The sequence below is a fragment of the Asterias rubens genome, chromosome 12 (genome assembly GCF_902459465.1).
Source record: "Asterias rubens chromosome 12, eAstRub1.3, whole genome shotgun sequence".
Lineage (NCBI taxonomy): Eukaryota > Metazoa > Echinodermata > Asteroidea > Forcipulatida > Asteriidae > Asterias > Asterias rubens.
Genome location: NC_047073.1, coordinates 12,532,983 through 12,554,614, shown reverse-complemented (window position 1 = coordinate 12,554,614; position 21,632 = coordinate 12,532,983). Strand labels below are relative to the sequence as shown.

General features: G+C 36.6%; 1 protein-coding gene across 1 annotated transcript in view; it reads right to left on the bottom strand.

Moving 5' to 3' along the window:
- LOC117297760 (protein sidekick-2-like) overlaps window positions 1-21,632 on the bottom strand; it is a 49,825-nt gene that overhangs the window by 12,107 nt on the left and 16,086 nt on the right. The window contains exon 2 of the mRNA XM_033780909.1: window positions 16,427-16,638. Within this exon, the coding sequence (XP_033636800.1) occupies window positions 16,427-16,638 (212 nt within the window). The remainder of the gene's footprint in view (window positions 1-16,426; window positions 16,639-21,632) is intronic.

Genomic DNA, 21,632 nt, shown 5'->3' with positions numbered 1-21,632 from the left:
GCAGATTGTGTGTGCCCGGACAATTTTATTTTTTCCCCAGGCCAATCTCCCGAAAAGTAAATAGTAATAATCATAATATTATATAGAAGAGTAATGTTTGCGGTAACACCATGTAATAACAATCTATAATTATAGAGATTGTTATTACATGGTGTTACCGCAAACTCTTCTATATCTTACTTCCACCATGCAAAGTTTCAAACCCTACTTAATAATCATAATCATAATACTATACAAAAAATATATAAAAACAAATATTAGAATACACCAGCCTGGGAACTGAGCCCCCATTTAGTTACATGATATTAAGGACATCAACTCCCGGGGCATTGCATTTAGGAGAAACAGTAAAATGTCCAATACGGACAATGACTTCACCTAAAAACATATCATTATATGCGAATGATTGTCACCTATGTCGCTTTAATGTTAAGATAAATGGAGAATTAACAACGTTTCATATATTTTCAGAAGAGTAAAACAAAGAAGAAATCAAGATTTTTGTTTTCTTCAATTTTTAAAAGTGTGCAATGAAATGGGACCTATAACATACATTGTTTTTCGATTGTTTTTTGAAATCTAATTGCCGTTGTTTGTTGTATAAGTCCCTGAAACCACCGAATGACCGTAGTTTAACATGTGTGTGCGGCGGGTAACACTGAAAGTAAATTATGGGGATGAGAAATATGCTTCAGCTACGCACATATAACCCTGCAGTAGAAGCTGCTGTCATATTATCATCAGTAATAGGGACCTTTAGATTTAAGTGAACGCGGACTTCGTTCACGTCGAACGTTAGCCTTTATTCAAGGCGCTTCGCTGCGTCGCTACTCTCGCTGGTATATTATCTTGAGTGGCACGAGTGACATCTAGGTGCCGCGTGCGCCTTTATAAAGGCTACGTTCACGTCCAGCACGGCTGTGGTATTTCCGAACGTACGTCAAAACCACAGTTTTGTGGTCCTCAACTCGTGCAGACAACATTGGTGACGACTTGACGCATGCGCAAAGCCACAGCAAGATGTAGTCACGTGCCAGTCGACGTCTTGGATGCGAAATCTAAAGCTGCATGTTGTCCGCACGTTGTGTCGTATGAGGCGCCAATTATAAACTAGTTATTTAACGATGTAATTCACATAACATAAATCATTTTATCCACTATTTTACTTGTATTTACAACAAACAAATATGTGTGTATAATTGAAAGAACGCTTTCGTTGCCCTATAAAATGAAAGTTGTCCAATATGCATATCAAAATAACTGCATGAGCAAAATTAACAATCTTAATTTTGGGTGGTGTTTGGGGAGGCTCTCTGCTATCATTGTCCTCGGGCCCAATGGGTTGGCATGAATCTGTGAGGGTGCACTCTGTGCCAATTTTATTTTTTATTTTATTTTTCTGAGGGTTTTTAGTCCATTCTATGTTTTTTTTCTTTCAATTGTTGTCCCTTCCTCTTATCGCTGCGGTGTTTTGTTGTGGGTGTAGTTTTTTGTTTTCAATAGTCTGGTTTTGCTTGTGTTTGAATGATTTCTATTGTGTGATTCTAAAATGTTTCAGTGTAATCTACTTTTTATATTGTATAATTATATTTTTATCGTTGGCAGGGGTCTGGTTTTACACATCTTTTGATGACAGTTTTATACCTTTGTTTTAACTTTGACAGCCCCATGTACAACTTGTAACTATTGTGTATGTCTAAAGATTTAAAATAAAATAAATAAATAAAATAATTAAAATCATCATTGTTTGTAAAAAAAAAAGGTAAAAAAAATGAAATGGCGTGTAGAATTACATATAAAAGCTTCGTGCAACAATGTGTGGGTAGATGGCTTTTTAGCTTTTGATCCAAACTGGACCTTCTTCCGAGGCGGAAAAAATACGTTTCCTATTATAGACAATAGGGGGAATGGATTAAGGGAAGGATCCATAAAAACTGGAACGGGAAACGCCAATCAAAGTTTCTATTTGAAAAACCACTGGGCCCAATTTCATAGAGCTGCTAGGCACAACAATTTGTTTAGCATTACATTTCTGCCTTGATAAAAACAGGCTTACCGACCGCAGTTGCATATTGCTTGTTACGTGGTCAGCTGTTGCTTGCTTTTCCTGAAAACCACGTTGATTTTTTTTTGGTAGGCCTACGTCTCTTTTATCAAGGAAGACTTGTTTTGCCAAATAAAAGTTTTGTGCTGAGCAGCTCTATGAAATTTGGCCCAGCTGGCTATGAACCAAAGATCGTGGCTGTAGTACGGGCACTATGCTACGAACCCCAATATGAGTATGAGGACAAAGGATGGTCAGTATAAAAGGATGGATTATTGGACCACAAACGTGGGGTTTAATGCATTGTATGTATAACAATGCAGGGAAACGTGAAAGGGTTGGATTAGAGAGCAATTTGCATGATGCAACTAATGGACAATTTATAGAACAACAAGATCAAAGGTGGAGTGTTTTCAAAAGAGGTATTGGGTGGGGGGGGGGGGGGGCTGTAGGGAAAACGGTTACCACATACCACTGCAAATGGAGACAGTTTTTGTAACCCAGGGCCTATATATAAACAACACTTATTGACCCAACAAATTTTGTATTATACACTTTATTTACAGAAAATAAATATACAACTAGACATTAAGTGTTTGTGAACAAACACGAAGCTGTTCCTTGTTGTTTTGCTTGGATTATGTGCTTCATTGCCCAAGGAATATATAACTGAAAAAAAGGATTCAAAAAAGTTGTGTAGCTCTTGTTATAAGGTTTTACTTCCCGGTTGACCCGTAAGTAAAGGTCAACATGGGCCCACAGCTACCAAAGATTAATCTGCAATGCCAAGGAGTCTATAAAATCGGTTGTGTAGATCTTGATATATAGTCCCACTTCCGGTTGACCCAGAAGTAGAGGTCAACTTGGGGTCACAGTTTTCCAAAGCTAATATTTATTGCCTAAGAGTCTACAACTGAAGTTTGAACATTAGCTTTGTACTTTTTTAGATATGGGTTCACGTCCGGTTGACCCGGAAGTAAAGGTCAACATGGGGTCAAAGTTGTTTCAAACTAATCTTGAATGCCCAAGGAGTCTATAACTGAACCAAAATTGATAATCTGTTGTATAGTTCTTGAGATATGGTCCCACTTCCGGTTGACCAGGAAGTAGGGGTCAACTTGAGGTCACGGTTTTTTAAAGTTAAAATTTTATGCCTAAGGAGTTTATAACTGAAAATATTTTAAAAATCTGCTGTATAGTTCTTGAGATATGGTGACACTTCCGGTTGACGCGGAAGTAGAGGTCAACTTGATGTCACAGTTTTTTTCAATCTAATCTCCAACCCCCAAGAAGTCTTTAAAAACAAACAGTTGAAAAGTCGGCCGTGAAGTTCTTGAGATATGATGCTGCAAAGATTTCCTAATTAATATGCATATGAGGGTCACTGGTGGTTAATTAATAAATAATTTTAATATGTTTTATGATAGGAATTAAGCTAAACATCCTAAAGCTTCCATATGATATTATTTTACGTGTTTAAAAACACATAATTAATTTGTAGGATACTCCTTTATTTTCCTACTCCTGCCGATAGGGGGCGCTCTTATGAGCCATTTCAGTTGCGCGATTTCTGCACCGTAATGTCTGTATCTGACTCTGTATTTGTATGTGTACGTCGCAGAGACCAAAACTGTCACAAAATGTCAAGCTATAATTTCCCCTATAGAACACGGCCCAGTTTTATGGCTCTGTCTGCTTCAACCAAACTCTGCCCATTTATTATACAACCACCATTCTCCACTTACTGTGCAGGCGCTGAAATATCTGTACAATTAGTTCAAAGCAAATATTACATATGATAAGTTTCCCCGCGCACAAGCAAAAATATCTCTGCTAAGCTGTGAAATATGCTTTAAGTAAGCGATAATATCCGCGCTTCTGATGTGTCAATTCTTTGCTTACGCAGTGAAGCAGAGTCAAATTGGACCAGTTTCACAAGATTTCCCCTCATGTACTAACAATCTTTTTTGACTTTACATGTTTGAAGTGTAGGCCTTACCAAACCTACTTACAGGGCAAAATTACATGGTTCTCATGACCACCAAAGTCTGCGCTTACGATCACCATTTTCCGCTTTACTGTGATGTGCAAGCTTGGAAAATAATGTGCGAACTTGGAAGCACACAAACAAAAGAAATCCCTGCTATAAGCAGTCTATTTCGCTTGACGTAAGCGCAGAATTCAATGCTTCTGCAGAGCACTGGATCTTTTTCATTAAGCAAGTTCCCATCATGACTCGACTAGTCGAACCTCAAACCTAACTACGACACTTGTCGAGATAAATTACAGATTCTCAAGATTTGTGCCGCTATGTGCCGCAAAGGCAATATTAATTATGTTGGGAATGGGTGACTAGAGAATTTTACTACTCGACTAGTCGCACCTCAAACCTGCCTACGACACTTGTCGAGATAAAATACGGATTCTCAAGATTTGTACCGCTATGTGCCGCAAGGGCAATATTAATTATGTTGCGAATGGGTGTGACTAGTGAAGTTTACTACTCGACTAGTCGCACTTCAAACCTAACTACGACACTTGTCGAGATAAAGTACGGATTCTCAAGATTTGTGCCGCTATGCCGCAAGGGTAATATAAATTATGTTGCGAATATAAGCAACACAACTGGTTCACCAAACAGGTAGTCGGGACAAATTTTTAATTATGTTGGGGTTGGGTGTGACTAGTGAAATTTACTACTCGACTAGTCGCACTTCAAACCTAACTATGACACTTGTCGAGATAAAGTACAGATTCTCAAGATTTGTGCCGCTATGCCGCAAGGGCAATATTAATTATGTTGCGAATAGTAGTAAGCAACACAACTGGTTCACCAAACAGGTAGTCGGGACAAATTTTGTAGTAAAGAAAAACAGTAGTCGCGACTCAAATAATAATTTGTAGTCGCGACTTTAACACTAAAGCACACTAGTCGCCCCTGCCTACTTTTGTCACAAGTAAAGCACGGTTTTGCCTGCGAATGCAAATCAAATTTTTAAGTCACTGTTTTTGCAGTGAAAGTTGCGCAGGAGTTGAGCACAATTAGTCAACTGTAGCAAATTTGTTGATGCGAATTGTGACGTGAAGAACACATTCCCGGCTAAGCTGTAAAATACGCTTTGCGTAAGCACAGTTCCCTGATTACGTAAGCGCTGCGATTCTTTCCTTTAAAAGCCATTGGCCAAGGACCAAACTACATAATAGCTTTTTAAACACAAAAAGCAGCTTAACCATGCCTCATGTTCAAGTTGTGAATCCAGGTGTTCTGCTCAATTTCTGCAATTTTGTAAAGTAAAATGTTTTGCCTGTTTATTATAAGCAGCTCTATAAAACTGAGCCACTCAACCACCAGAGAAACGTCAGCATAATAAAATCTCTGCTTTTGTATTCCTGTCAAAGAGTTTTTGTTTGTCATGGTCTAATTTCTGAACGTAACGCGAAATACTGGAATAATTTTAGGCAAATGGTCCCCGGCGCGAACAAGGTGACTTTACCCGTAAATAATTCCAAATCCCGGGCGGTCTATTTTCGTCGTCCACGCTCGTCGCCTGAAATGAACCCGGTCCACGATGCACCATGCTCAGGCTTGTCAAATTTTGGAAACAAGTTTAGACTTGTGCTAGTCGGTTACCGTAAGAAATCTATGTATATTGAACAAAAAAACGCAATAACACCGGTCGAAAATGGGATAAGGACTTGGTCAAGCTAACAGTTTTAAAATTTTGACTATTCAAATCAAGTTTTACGCCGTACCCATGATCTTTGAAAAAACTTCCCCGGAAATACAGGTTTTTAAAAATAATTACACTGTTTCTATAAGTTCTGATGCTTTTAAAATGACCATCAATAAAATATATCTTAATCTAAAGCAATTTTGGGAAGTGTACAACATGTCATTTAATTTTAATCGAATAAATTATGTTTTGGAAAGCTGGGTTTGTTTACACTTCAAGAGCCATTGTGTTTGTGCACAGACACAAAACGTGCATTACATGACGTCATGGTGACGTCGTCCAGAATTTTATGTCGGAAATCACATTAACAGGACCTGACTAGTGTATAGCTGAAAAAAGTTTCAGGATCGGCGGTCTACTTTTTGAGATATGGTGTTAACTTGGTTTGCTAATTAAATATTCACAAGCTTAATTAAGGCTTATTAATTAACCATTTTAACATTTTTTACGATAAGAATTAAGCTTATCTTCTAAGCTTCAATTTGGTATAATAAACTCACTCTTTCGTATTATGGTTTAGGAGATTAGGCTGCCGCAAAAACGTGTACAAACACTATGGGATTTAGGGAGAAACAAAGAATAATAATAATAATAATAACTAGACATTAAGTGTTTGTGAACAAACACGAAGCTGTTCCTTGTTGTTTTGCTTGGATTGTGTGCTTCATTGCCCAAGGAATATATATCTGAAAAAAAGGTTTCCAAAAAGTTGTGCAGCTCTTGTTATAAGGTCTTACTTCCTGGTTGACCCGTAAGTAAAGGTCAACATGGGCCCACAGCTACCAAAGATTAATCTGCAATGCCAAGGAGTCTATGAAATCGGTTGTGTAGTCCCACCCTTGTTATATAGTCCCACTTCCGGTTGACCCAGAAGTAGAGGTCAACTTGAGGTCACAGTTTTCCAAAGCTAATATTCATTGCCTTAGAGTCTATAACCGAAGTTTGAACATTAGCTTTGTACTTTTTTAGATATGGGCTCACTTCCGGTTGACCCAGAAGTAAAGGTCAACATGGGGTCAAAGTTGTTTCAAACTAATCTTGAATGCCCAAGGAGTCTATAACTGAACAAAAATTGATAATCTGTTGTATAGTTATTGAGATATGGTCCAACTTCCGGTTGACCAGGATAGTAGGGGTCAACTTGAGGTCACGGTTTTTTAAAGTTAATATTTTATGCCTAAGGAGTTTATAACTGAAAATATTTTGAAAATCTGCTGTATAGTTCTTGAGATATGGTGACACTTCCGGTTGACGCGGAAGTAGAGGTCAACTTGAGGTCACAGTTTTTTCAAATTAATCTCCAACCCCCAAGGAGTCTTTAAAAACAAACAGTTGAAAAGTCGGCCGTGAAGTTCTTGAGATATGATGCTGCAAAGATTTCCTAATTAATATGCATATGAGGGTCACTGGTGGTTAATTAATAAATAATTTTAATATATTTTATGATAGGAATTAAGCTAAACATCCTAAAGCTTCCATTTGATATTATTTTACGTGTTTAAAAACACATAATTAATTTGTAGGATACTCCTTTATTTTCCTACTCCTGCCGATAGGGGGCGCTCTTATGAGCCATTTCAGTTGCACGATTTCTGCACCGTAATGTCTGTAGCTGACTCTGTATATGTATGTGTACGTCGCAGAGACCAAAACTGTCACAAAATGTCAAGCTATAATTTCCCCTATAGAACACGGCCCAGTTTTATGGCTCTGTCTGCTTCAACCAAATTCTGCCCATTTATTATACAACCACCATTCTCCGCTTACTGTGCAGGCGCTGAAATATCTGTACAATTAGTTCAAAGCAAAGATTACATATGATAAGTTTCCCCGCGCACAAGCAAAAATATCCCTGCTAAGCTGTGAAATATGCTTTAAGTAAGCGATAATATCCGCGCTTCTGATGTGTCAATTCTTTGCTTACGCAGTGAAGCAGAGTCAAACTGGACCAGTTTCACAAGATTTCCCCTCATGTACTAACAATCTTTTTTGACTTTACATGTTTGAAGTGTAGGCCTTACCAAACCTACTTACAGGGCAAAATTACATGGTTCTCATGACCACCAAAGTCTGCGCTTACGATCACCATTTTCCGCTTTACTGTGATGTGCAAGGTTGGAAAATAATGTGCGAACTTGGAAGCACACAAACAAAAGAAATCCCTGCTATAAGCAGTCTATTTCGCTTGACGTAAGCGCAGAATTCAATGCTTCTGCAGAGCACTGAATCTTTTTCATTAAGCAAGTTCCCATCATGACTCGACTATTCGAACCTCAAACCTAACTACGACACTTGTCGAGATAAAATACAGATTCTCAAGATTTGTGCCGCTATGTGCCGCAAAGGCAATATTAATTATGTTGCGAATGGGTGACTAGTGAATTTTACTACTCGACTAGTCGCACCTCAAACCTAACCACGACACTTGTCGAGATAAAGTACGGATTCTCAAGATTTGTGCCGCTATGCCGCAAGGGCAATATAAATTATGTTGCGAATAGTAGTAAGCAACACAACTGGTTCACCAAACAGGTAGTCGGGACAAATTTTTAATTATGTTGCGAATGGGTGTGACTAGTGAAATTTACTACTCGACTAGTCGCACTTTAAACCTAACTATGACACTTGTCGAGATAAAGTACAGATTCTCAAGATTTGTGCCGCTATGCCGCAAGGGCAATATTAATTATGTTGCGAATAGTAGTAAGCAACACAACTGGTTCACCAAACAGGTAGTCGGGACAAATTTTGTAGTCGATGTGTGGACACGATTATAACGGAGTAGAGAAAAACAGTAGTCGCAACTCAAATAATAATTTGTAGTTGCGACTTTAACACTAAAGCACACTAGTCGCCCCTGCCTACTTTTGTCACAAGTAAAGCACGGTTTTTCCTGCGAATGCAAATCAAATTTTTAAGTCACTGTTTTCGCAGTGAAAGCTTCGCAGGAGTTGAGCACAATTAATCAACTGTAGCAAATTTTTTGATGCGTATTGTGACGTGAAGAACACATTCCCGGCTAAGCTGTAAAATACGCTTAGCGTAAGCACAGTTCCCTGATTACGTAAGCGCTGCGATTCTTTCCTTTAAAAGCCATTGGCCCAGGACCAAACTACATAATAGCTTTTTAAACACAAAAAGCAGCTTAACCATGCCTTATGTTCAAGTTGTAAATCCAGGTGTTCTGCTCAATTTCTGCAATTTTGTAAAGCAAAATGTTTTGCCTGTTATAAGCAGCTCTATAAAACTGAGCCACTCAACCACCAGAGAAACGTCAGCATAATAAAATCTCTGCTTCTGTATTCCTGTCAAAGAGTTTTTGTTTGTCATGGTCTAATTTCCGAACGTAACGCGAAATACTGGAATTAGTTTAGGCAAATGGTCCCCGGCGCGAACAAGGTGACTTTACCCGTAAATAATTCCAAATCCCGGGCGGTCTATTTTCGTCGTCCACGCTCGTCGCCTGAAATGAACCCGGTCCACGACGCACCATGCTCAGGCTTGTCAAATTTTGGAAACAAGTTTAGACTTGTGCTAGTCGGTGACCGTAAGAAATCTATGTATATTGAACAAAAAAACGCAATAACACCGGTCGAAAGTGGGATAAGGACTTGGTCAAGTTAATAGTTTTACAATTTTGACTATTCAAATCAAGTTTTACGCCGTACCCATGATCTTTGAAAAAAATTCCCCGGAAATACAGGTTTTTTAAATAATTACACTGTTTCTATAAGTTCTGATGCTTTTAAAATGACCATCAATAAAATATATCTTATCTAAAGCAGTTTTGGGAAGTGTACAACATGTAATTTAATTTTAATCGAATAAATTATGTTTCGGAAAGCTGGGTTTGTTTACACTTCAAGAGCCATTGTGTTTGTGCACAGACACAAAACGTGCATTACATGACGTCATGGTGACGTCGTCCAGAATTTTATGTCGGAAATCACATTAACAGGACCTGACTAGTGTATAGCTGAAAAAAGTTTCAGGATCGGCGGTCTACTTTTTGAGATATGGTGTTAACTTGGTTTGCTAATTAAATATTCACAAGCTTAATTAAGGCTTATTAATTAAAATTTTTTACATTTTTTACGATAAGAATTAAGCTTATGTGCTAAGCTTCAATTTGGTATAATAAACTCACTCTTTCGTATTATGGTTTAGGAGATTAGGCTGCCGCAAAAACGTGTACAAACACTATGGGATTTAGGGGGAAACAAAGAAAAATAATAATAATAACTAGACATTAAGTGTTTGTGAACAAACACGAAGCTGTTCCGTGATGTTTTGCTTGGATTATGTGCTTCATTGCCCAAGGAATATATAACTGGAAAAAAAAGTTTCCAAAAAGTTGTGTAGCTCTTGGTATTAGGTCACACTTCCCGGTTGACCCACAAGTAAAGGTCAAAATGGGCCCACAGCTACCAAAGACTAATCTGCAATGCCAAGGAGTCTATAACTGAAAAAGTTTAAGCAATCGGTTGTGAAGATCTTGATATATAGTCCCACTTCCGGTTGCCCAGAAGTAGAGGTCAACATAGGGTCACAGTTTTTCAAAGTTAATATTTATTGCCTTAGAGTCTATAACTGAAGTTTGAACATTGGCTTTGTACTTCTTTAGATATTGGCCCACTTCCGGTCGACCCGGAAGTAAAGGTCAACATGGGGTCAAATGTGTTTCAAACTAATCTTGAATGTCCAAGAAGTCTATAACTGAAAAAAGTTTGAAAATCGGTTGTATATTTCTTGAGATATGGTCCCACTTCCGGTTGACCCGGAAGTAGAGGTCAACTTGAGGTCACGGTTTGTCAAAAGTTATATTTTTATGCCTAAGGAGTTTATAACTGAAAAAAGTTTTATAATCTGTTGTATAGTTCTTGAGATATGGTCCCACTTCCGGCCTACCCGGAAGTAGGGGTCAACTTGAGGTCACGATTTTTAAAAATTAATCTCCAATCCCCAAAGAGTCTTTAACAACAAACAGTCTTAAAATCGGCTGTATACTTCTTGAGATATGGTGCAGCAAAGATTTTCTGATTGAATATGCAAATGAGGGTCATGTGGTTAATTAGTTACTAGTTGCCATTTTTCAAAAACAAATTAAAGATGCAAACATCACGACATCGTCTTCTCAGACTCTCCCCGAGAGTCCTCAACCCATACAGGTCCGCAGTGTGTTGCAAGAGCCATAGAGATGTTTTATACATTGCAATGAAAGTGACTGCACCCAATTTATGAAGTACTACGTTGTACCCATGATGCCAAGATTCTAATTGATTAATTAATTAATAGACGAACATTGATTGCTTTTATGGACTGAAACAAATCTTATCAGAATCAGTGTATTTTTCTACACATAATAAGATATTTAGGAAACTAACAAATAAATTATTTAGAAGTTATTGTGTTTTTGACCAGTTTAAAGTAGAGATTTGAAGAGCCATTGTGTTTGTGCACAGACACAAAACGTGCATTACATGACGTCATGGTGACGTCGTCCAGAATTTTATGTCGGAAATCACATTAACAGGACCTGACTAGTGTATAGCTAAAAAAGTTTCAGGATCGGCGGTCTAATTTTTGAGATATGGTGTTAACTAGGTTTGCTTATTAAATATTCACAAGCTTAATTAAGGCTTATTAATTAAATGTTTTTACATTTTTTACGATAAGAATTAAGCTTATGTTCTAAGCTTCAATTTGGTATAATAAACTCACTCTTTCGTATTATGGTTTAGGAGATTAGGCTGCCGCAAAAACGTGTACAAACACTATGGGATTTAGGGAGAAACAAAGAATAACTAGACATTAAGTGTTTGTGAACAAACACAAAGCTGTTCCTTGTTGTTTTGCTTGGATTATGTGCTTCATTGCCCAATGAATATATAACTGAAAGAAGGTTTCAAAAAAGTTGTGTAGCTCTTGTTATTTAAGGTCTTACTTCCCGGTTGACCCGTAAGTAAAGGTCAACATGGGCCCACAGCTACCAAAGATTAATCTGCAATGCCAAGGAGTCTATAAAATCGGTTGTGTAGATCTTGATATATAGTCCCACTTCCGGTTGACCCAGAAGTAGAGGTCAACTTGGGGTCACAGTTTTCCAAAGCTAATTATTTATTACTCTATAACTGAAGTTTGAACATTAGCTTTGTACTTTTTTTAGATATGGGCTCACTTCCGGTTGACCCGGAAGTAAAGGTCAACATGGGGTCAAAGTTGGTTGAACTAATCTTGAATGCCCAAGGAGTCTATAACTGAACCAAAATTGATAATCTGTTGTATAGTTCTTGAGATATGGTCCCACTTCTGGTTGACCAGGAAGTAGGAGTCAACTTGAGGTCACGGTTTTTTAAAGTTAATATTTTATGCCTAAGGAGTTTATAACTGAAAATATTTTGAAAATCTGCTGTATAGTTCTTGAGATATGGTCCCACTTCCGGTTGACGCGGAAGTAGAGGTCAGTTTGAGGTCACAGTTTTTTCAAATTAATCTCCAACCCCCAAGGAGTCTTTAACAACAGTTGAAGTCGGCCGTGAAGTTCTTGAGATATGATGCTGCAAAGATTTCCTAATTAATATGATAATGAGGGTCACTGGTGGTTAATTAATAAAGAATTTTAATATGTTTTATGATAGATATTAAGCTAAACATCCTAAAGCTTCCATTTGATATTATTTTACGTGTTTAAAAACACATAATTAATTTGTAGGATACTCCTTTATTTTCCTACTCCTGCCGATAGGGGGCGCTCTTATGAGACACTTCAATTGCACGATTTCTGCGCCGTAATGTCTGTGTCTGACTCTGTATTTGTATGTGTACGTCGCAGAGACCAAAACTGTCACAAAATGTCAAGCTATAATTTCCCCTATAGAACACGGCCCAGTTTTATGACTCTGTCTGCTTCAACCAAACTCTGCCCATTTATTATACAACCACCATTCTCCGCTTACTGTGCAGGCGCTGAAATATCTGTGCAATTAGTTCAAAGCAAAGATTACATATGATAAGTTTCCCCGCGCACAAGCAAAAATACCCCTGCTAAGCTGTGAAATATGCTTTATGTAAGCGATAATATCCGCGCTTCTGATGTGTCAATTCTTTGCTTACGCAGTGAAGCAGAGTCAAATTGGACCAGTTTCACAAGATTTCCCCTCATGTACTAACAATCTTTTTTGACTTTACATGTTTGAAGTGTAGGCCTTACCAAACCTACTTACCATGCTTACAGGGCAAAATTACATGGTTCTCATGACCACCAAAGTCTGCGCTTACGATCACCATTTTCCGCTTTACTGTGATGTGCAAGCTTGGAAAATAATGTGCGAACTTTGAAGCACACAAACAAAAGAAATCCCTGCTATAAGCAGTCTATTTCGCTTGACGTAAGCGCAGAATTCAATGCTTCTGCAGAGCACTGAATCTTTTTCATTAAGCAAGTTCCCATCATGACTCGACTAGTCGAACCTCAAACCTAACTACGTCACTTGTCGAGATAAAATACGGATTCTCAAGATTTGTGCCGCTATGTGCCGCAAAGGCAATATTAATTATGTTGCCAATAGGTGACTAGTGAATTTTACTACTCGACTAGTTGCACCTCAAACCTGCCTACGACACTTGTCGAGATAAAATACGGATTCTCAAGATTTGTACCGCTATGTGCCGCAAGGGCAATATTAATTATGTTGCGAATGGTTGTGACTAGTGAAATTTACTACTTGACTAGTCGCACTTCAAACCTAACTACGACACTTGTCGAGATAAAGTACGGATTCTCAAGATTTGTGCCGCTATGCCGCAAGGGCAATATAAATTATGTTGCGAATAGTAGTAAGCAACACAACTGGTTCATCCAACAGGTAGTCGGGACAAATTGTTAATTATGTTGCGAATGGGTGTGACTAGTGAAATTTACTACTCGACTAATCGCACTTCAAACCTAACTATGACACTTGTCGAGATAAAGTACAGATTCTCAAGATTTATGCCGCAAGGGCAATATTAATTATGTTGCGAATAGTAGTAAGCAACATAACTGGTTCTCCAAACAGGTAGTCGGGACAAATTTTGTAGTCGATGTGTGGACACGATTATAACGAGTAGAGAAAAACAGTAGTCGCGACTCAAATAATAATTTGTAGTCGCAACTTTACCACTAAAGCACACTAGTCGCCCCTGCCTACTTTTGTCACAAGTAAAGCACGGTTTTTCCTGCGAATGCAAATCAAATTTTTAAGTCACTGTTTTCGCAGTGAAAGTTTCGCAGGAGTTGAGCACAATTAGTCAACTGTAGCAAATTTGTTGATGTGAATTGTGACGTGAAGAACACATTCCCTGCTAAGCTGTAAAATACGCTTAGCGTAAGCACAGTTCCCTGATTACGTAAGCGCTGCGATTCTTTCCTTTAAAAGCCATTGGCCCAGGACCAAACTACATAATAGCTTTTTAAACACAAAAAGCAGCTTAACCATGCCTCATGTTCAAGTTGTGAATCCAGGTATTCTGCTCAATTTCTGCAATTTTGTAAAGCAAAATGTTTTGCCTGTTTATTATAAGCAGCTCTATAAAACTGAGCCACTCAACCACCAGAGAAACGTCAGCATAATAAAATCTCTGCTTTTGTATTCCTGTCAAAGAGTTTTTGTTTGTCATGGTCTAATTTCCGAACGTAACGCGAAATACTGGAATTAGTTTAGGCAAATGTTCCCCGGCGCGAACAAGGTGACTTTACCCGTAAATAATTCCAAATCCCGGGCGGTCTATTTTCGTCGTCCACGCTCGTCGGCTGAAATGAACCCGGTCCACGACGCACCATGCTCAGGCTTGTCAAATTTTGAGAACAAGTTTAGACTTGTGCTAGTCGGTTACCGTAAGAAATCTATGTATATTGAACAAAAAAACGCAATAACACCGGTCGAAAATGGTATAAGGACTTGGTCAAGTTAACAGTTTTACAATTTTGACTATTCAAATCAAGTTTTACGCCGTACCCATGATCTTTGAAAAAACTTCCCCGGAAATACAGGTTTTTTAAAATAATTACACTGTTTCTATAAGTTCTGATGCTTTTAAAATGACAATCAATAAAAGATATCTTAATCTAAAGAAATTTTGGGAAGTGTACAACATGTAATTTAATTTTAATCGAATAAATTATGTTTTGGAAAGCTGGGTTTGTTTACACTTCAAGAGCCATTGTGTTTGTGCACAGACACAAAACGTGCATTACATGACGTCATGGTGACGTCGTCCAGAATTTTATGTCGGAAATCACATTAACAGGACCTGACTAGTGTATAGCTGAAAAAAGTTTCAGGATCGGCGGTCTACTTTTTGAGATATGGTGTTAACAAGGTTTGCTAATTAAATATTCATAAGCTTAATTAAGGCTTATTAATTATTTTTTTTTACATTTTTTACGATAAGAATTAAGCTTATGTTCTAAGCTTCAATTTGGTATAATAAACTCACTCTTTCGTATTATGGTTTAGGAGATTAGGCTGCCGCAAAAACGTGTACAAACACTATGGGATTTAGGGAGAAACAAAGAATAATAATAATAATAAAAATAATAAAAATCTCGACGAAAACAATAGCTGTTCCGACTGGATCGGAACAGCTAATAAAAATCTAGACGAAAACAATACCTGTTCCGACGGACGGTCGGAACAGCTAATAATAATAATAATAAAAATAATAAAAATCTCGACGAAAACAATAGCTGTTCCGACTGGATCGGAACAGCTAATAATAAAAATAATAAAAATCTCGACGAAAACAATAGCTGTTCCGACTGGATCGGAACAGCTAATAATAATAATAATAAAAATAATAAAAATCTCGACGAAAACAATAGCTGTTCCGACTGGATCGGAACAGCTAAAAAATAAATTCTCCAGCTATAGTAAAATGGAGGGTAATGGTAAGCTATTCAACACCAGTGTTGGACTGTCTAAGTTGAGTTGGTGAATCCGGTGTGATTCTCTATGCTTGCGGTGTGTGTCATACTCTTGCGAAGCTTATGTATAATATTGTGTGGTTTAAAATTTATTATTTGTAAATAAAGGTAAAATAATGGATGAATACTGATTTATGTGTTATATAATGAATTATATGTAAATACGTGTAATTGCGTTTAATAACATTTGGCGCCCCATAGAGTCGCGACCCCAAAACTATGGTTATGACGTCACTTGGAAAAAACACAACCGTGGTTGACGTGAACGAGGTCCACGTTCACTCAAATCTAAAGGTCCCTTTTTTGCAACTACATTATGGTTGGATTCGTTATAAAAAAAAATGTATATAAATTGTTACAAAAAAATTCCACTATTGTTGTATATTTTATTGAATTAACCAAATCGTTCAAAAATATCTTGCATGGTGGAAATACGATAATACGGTAACACCATATTATGACTATCTCTAATGAGTTGGGGTGGTTCTGAAAAGAATCGTTGGTTTACTCGACGTTTCGATCAGTATGCTCTGATCGTCTTCTGCTTTCTCCAGAAGACGATCAGAGCATACTGATCGAAACGTCGAGTTAAACCTTGATGCGTATGTCACGAAAATACGTCACGAAATGTGACACTGATGCCAGGTGGTAATCTTTATCGTATTGGCATTGAGTGTGCCTTACCTCTAGGTAATCGTACGAGCACGTAGCTCCAACCTGTCCCTCAACATGGAACGGTCCGTTGAATGTCAACCGGACAACTTTGTTAACCTCGACTGTGATGAACCATAGGCAGTTCAGGCTGGCATCATACTCCCCATCGTTGTTGGCATCTACATCTGTGAGAGTTCCAGTGGGGGCGGTTAATGTTCCACCACAGTCTGAAGATTGTCCAACTGAAATAAACAAAACATTTAATATTAAAAACAAAGTTGGATTTCTGAACGTTGTAAAGGTTTGAGAACCCCGGTTTTGTTATACAAAGACTGAAACAACCAGGTCTTAGTGAATTCAGCTTCGTTCACAAACTCATAACAATGAGCAATGACATCAAGATGACGTCATTGGTTGCAGCTTAAAACAAACTCCAATATTCAATGGTATGCGACATGGTGAGCCATGAAGTCATGCAAACAAAACTTATTCAAAGGTCACTCACACACACAGTCTTGTTTCCATCTTGAACCTTCTCTCGCAATTTTCACATAATTAAGTGTGTACCAACTTGAATTACTAATGTACAAACACTCTAGCCGCTTGATTTTGTGATGACATTTTAATATTTACGTTTAAACATTTATAATTGTAAAATGTATACATTGTTTATAATTTGTCTTTTTAGGTAAAAACAAACATCAACTATTTTCTTTCAAAGGAGAGAGGAGCGTATATAATTTTTGCGATAGGGAAAACAATAATGAGAACTACAATCACGACAATTATCTCGTTGGGACAACCCCCCCCCCCCCCCCCACCTCCCCTTCCTGCCCACCCCGTGCAATGTTGGCTATATCAGCACGCCTATGCTCAACTGGGGGGGGGGACGGTAGGGGAATGGTAGGCGGTATTCTGGTTGTGTTCAATGTCACAAGGTCAAAACATTTGGCCGGAATTGTTGACTAGAAAATGAATGAAATACAGAGGAGTATGACAAAGATTTACATGAACACAATCCAACAAGATGAATACAATAAACGAAGTTGGTTCAAATTGAAAAAAAAAAAATAATAATAATAATAATAATAATAATAATAATAATAATAATAATAATAATAATAATAATAATAATAATAATAATAATAATAATAATAATAATAATAATAATAATAATAATAATAATAATAATAATAATAATAATAATAATAATAATAATAATAATAATAATAATGCTTTATTCAACAGTATGGTGACAGGTGGTAAATAATATCATTAGGGCGACAGTGCCAAATTTTGAAAACGACGGGGTTCTTTTGGTTTGTTTACACAATTAAATCTTCTTTTTGTCATTAATGTATCATTTTTACCTTTTAATAAATGTAATTGTCATTTGATTAGAACATAACTTTTTTTGGTGTCGCCCTTTTGTTTTTTAACTCCAAAGTCAACATTAGGGTGACAGTGCTTATGTGTCGCCTTTTTGTGGAAGTCATTGTAACAACTTTTAAAACCCCCATTAGGGCGACACTCCCTGTAAGGTACATAACCCCAATGAGATTTAATACCCCAACACTTTTAAATGGTGTTTTATTACAAAGTGTTTGCTTATTCTCTTCCATTATATTTATTTGTTATGAACAACCCATATGTAATTTTAAAGTAATTATACTTTTGGCTTTCCTTCAATACTCCAACATTTGTTAAATGCAAAAACTTGCACACACACTAGCCTACATAGACTACTGCGGAAGTTTGGTTTTCTATTGGTTTATTAACTATTGGGTGAGAGAAATACCTGTAAATGTAAAGAAAATATGAGATCGGACATAAGTTCACTGGTAGTGGTGGTACAGAAGTAATCGGCGCAGTCTATTTAAAAACATTATGAGGAAAACTAAGCAGCAAACGATTGTCAGGAAAGAACGATTGTAACTCTTGGCAGAACTAAACAACGTTGACTTTTGAGCAGACCACAGATCAACCATGAACCTCGAAAAAAGTCAAACAAATTAAAATTGGAAGCAACTCAGATGTAAATTGAAATGTCAAATTTCAACATTTTAATACCAAAACTCAAAGACAATATTAACCTTTAGTTTATATAGGAACAGCAAAATATTGTCAGTCTATCGAAAGGATAGCGATGAGTTATGCAGACAATCTAAATTAATCTACTTGCAATGCAAATTATGATCCATAAAAAACTTGTAATCATAGCATTCAGTTATACAACAGTATACAAATCTTTTGAAAAATTCATGTACTTGTTCTACAAAAAATTGATCAAACTGATAATAACATACAGTCTAAAAGTCCAAAAGTGCAATCATTACAAGAGACATGGTGATGCGGCACATTCTGCTGCTAACATTACCAGAAACATTGGAGCAAACCCCTCCTCTTAACGATAAGTGTATTGGTTTTCTTAATAACGGTTAAGTGTCTTGCTTAAGGACAGTCTGCTGATCAGGAACACCAGAGATTAAGCCCCAGTGCACTAAACCGCTCGGCCACGACACACAATTGTACAGAAATACTTGCAAGGCAAATGATGATCTAACTGATCAAAATTAGCAATCTAAAAAACCCAGATCAATCATCACTAGAGACTACAAGATGTCCATCCTTTCAGCACAGACCAAATGACAATTCGACTGAGTAAAATTCAATTTAAACAACAGTGTAAACCTCTTTCATACTTAAGTTTAAGTCCTACAATTAGAAATTGTTAATTGTATTGACTTGCAAGGCAAATGATGATCTAACTGATCAAAATTAGCAATCTAAAAAACCTAGATCAATCATCACCAGAGACTACAAGATGTCCATCCTATCAGCACAGACCAAATGACAATTCGACTGAGTAAAATTCAATTTAAACAACAGTGTAAACCTTTCAAAGTTAAGTTTAAGTCCTACAATTAGAAATTGTAAATTGTATTGACTTGCAAGGCAAATGATGATCTAACTGATCAAAATTAGCAATCTAAAACACCCTGATCAATCATCACTAGAGACTACATTCAAGATGTCCATCCTATCAGCACAGACCAAATGACAATTCTACTGAGTAAAATTCAATTTAAACAAAAGTTTAAACCTCTTTCATAGTTAAGTTTAAGTCCTACAATTAGAAATTGTAAATTGTATTGACTTGCAAGGCAAATGATGATCTAACTGATCAAAATTAGCAATCTAAAACACCCTGATCAATCATCACTAGAGACTACAAGATGTTTATCCTATCAGCACAGACCAAATGACAATTCGACTGAGTACAATTCAATTTAAACAATAGTGTAAACCTCTTTTATAGTTAAGTTTAAGTCCTACAATTAGAAATTGTAAATTGTATTGACTTGCATAGCAAATGATGATCTAACTGATCAAAATTAGCAATCTAAAAAACCTAGATCAATCATCACTAGAGACTACAAGATGTCCATCCTATCAGCACAGACCAAATGACAATTCGACTCAGTAAAATTCCATTTAAACAACAGTGTAAACCTCTTTCATAGTTAAGTTTAAGTCAATCATCACTAGAGACTACAAGATGTCCATCCTATCAGCACAGACAAAATGACAATTCGACTGAGTAAAATTCAATTAAATTAACAGTGTAAACCTGTTTTATAGTTAAGTTTAAGTCCTACAATTAGAAATTGTAAATTGTATTGACTTGCAAGGCAAACGATGATCTAACTGATCAAAATTAGCAATCTAAAAAACCTAGATCAATCATCACTAGAGACTACAAGATGTCCATCCTATCAGCACAGACCAAATGACAATTCTACTGAGTAAAATTCAATTTAAACAACAGTGTAAACCTCTTTTATAGTTAAGTTTAAGTCCTACAATTAGAAATTGTAAATTGTATTGACTTGGAAGGCAAACGATGATCTAACTGATCAAAATTAGCAATCTAAAAACCTAGATCAATTATCACTAGAAACTACAAGATGTCCATCCTATCCTATCCAAATGACAATTCGACTGAGTAAAATTCAATTTAAACAACAATGTAAACCTCTTACAAAGTTAAGTTTAAGTCATACAATTAGAAATTGTAAATTGTATTGACTTGCAAGGCAAACGATGATCTAACTGATCAAAATTAGCAATCTAAAAAACCTAGATCAATCATCACTAGAGACTACAAGTTGTCCATCCTCTCAGCACAGACCAAATGACAATTCGACTCAGTAAAATTGAATTTAAACAACAATGTAAACCTCTTACAAAGTTAAGTTTAAGTCCTACAATTAGAAATTGTAAATTGTATTGACTTGCAAGGCAAACGATGATCTAACTGATCAAAATTAGCAATCTAAAAAACCTACATCAATCATCACTAGAGACTACAAGATGTCCGTCATATCAGCACAGACCAAATGACAATTCGACTGAGTAAAATTCAATTTAACTAACAGTGTAAACCTGTTTTATAGTTAAGTTTAAGTCATACAATTAGAAATTGTAAATTGTATTGACTTGCAAGGCAAATGATGATCTAACTGATCAAAATTAGCAATCTAAAAAACCTAGATCAATCATCACTAGAGACTACAAGATGTCCATCCTATCAGCACAGACCAAATGACACTTCGACTGAGTAAAATTCAATTTAAACAACAGTCTAAACCTCTTTTATAGTTAAGTTTAAGTCCTACAATTAGAAATTGTAAATTGTATTGACTTGCAAGACAAAAACGATGATCTAACTGATCAAAATTAGAAATCTAAAAAACCTAGATCAATCATCACTAGAGACTACAAGACGTCCATCCTATCAGCACAGACCAAATGACAATTCGACTGAGTAAAATTCAATTTAAACAACAGTGTAAACCTCTTTCATACTTAAGTTTAAGTCCTACAATTAGAAATTGTTAATTGTATTGACTTGCAAGGCAAATGATGATCTAACTGATCAAAATTAGCAATCTAAAAAACCTAGATCAATCATCACTAGAGACTACAAGATGTCCATCCTATCAGCACAGACCAAATGACACTTCGACTGAGTAAAATTCAATTTTAAACAAACAGTCTAACCTCTTTTATAGTTAAGTTTAAGTCCTACAATTAGAAATTGTAAATTGTATTGACTGCAAGACAAAAACGATGAATCTAACTGATCAAAATTAGCAATCTAAAAAACCTAGATCAATTATCACTAGAGACTACAAGACGTCCATCCTATCAGCACAGACCAAATGACAATTCG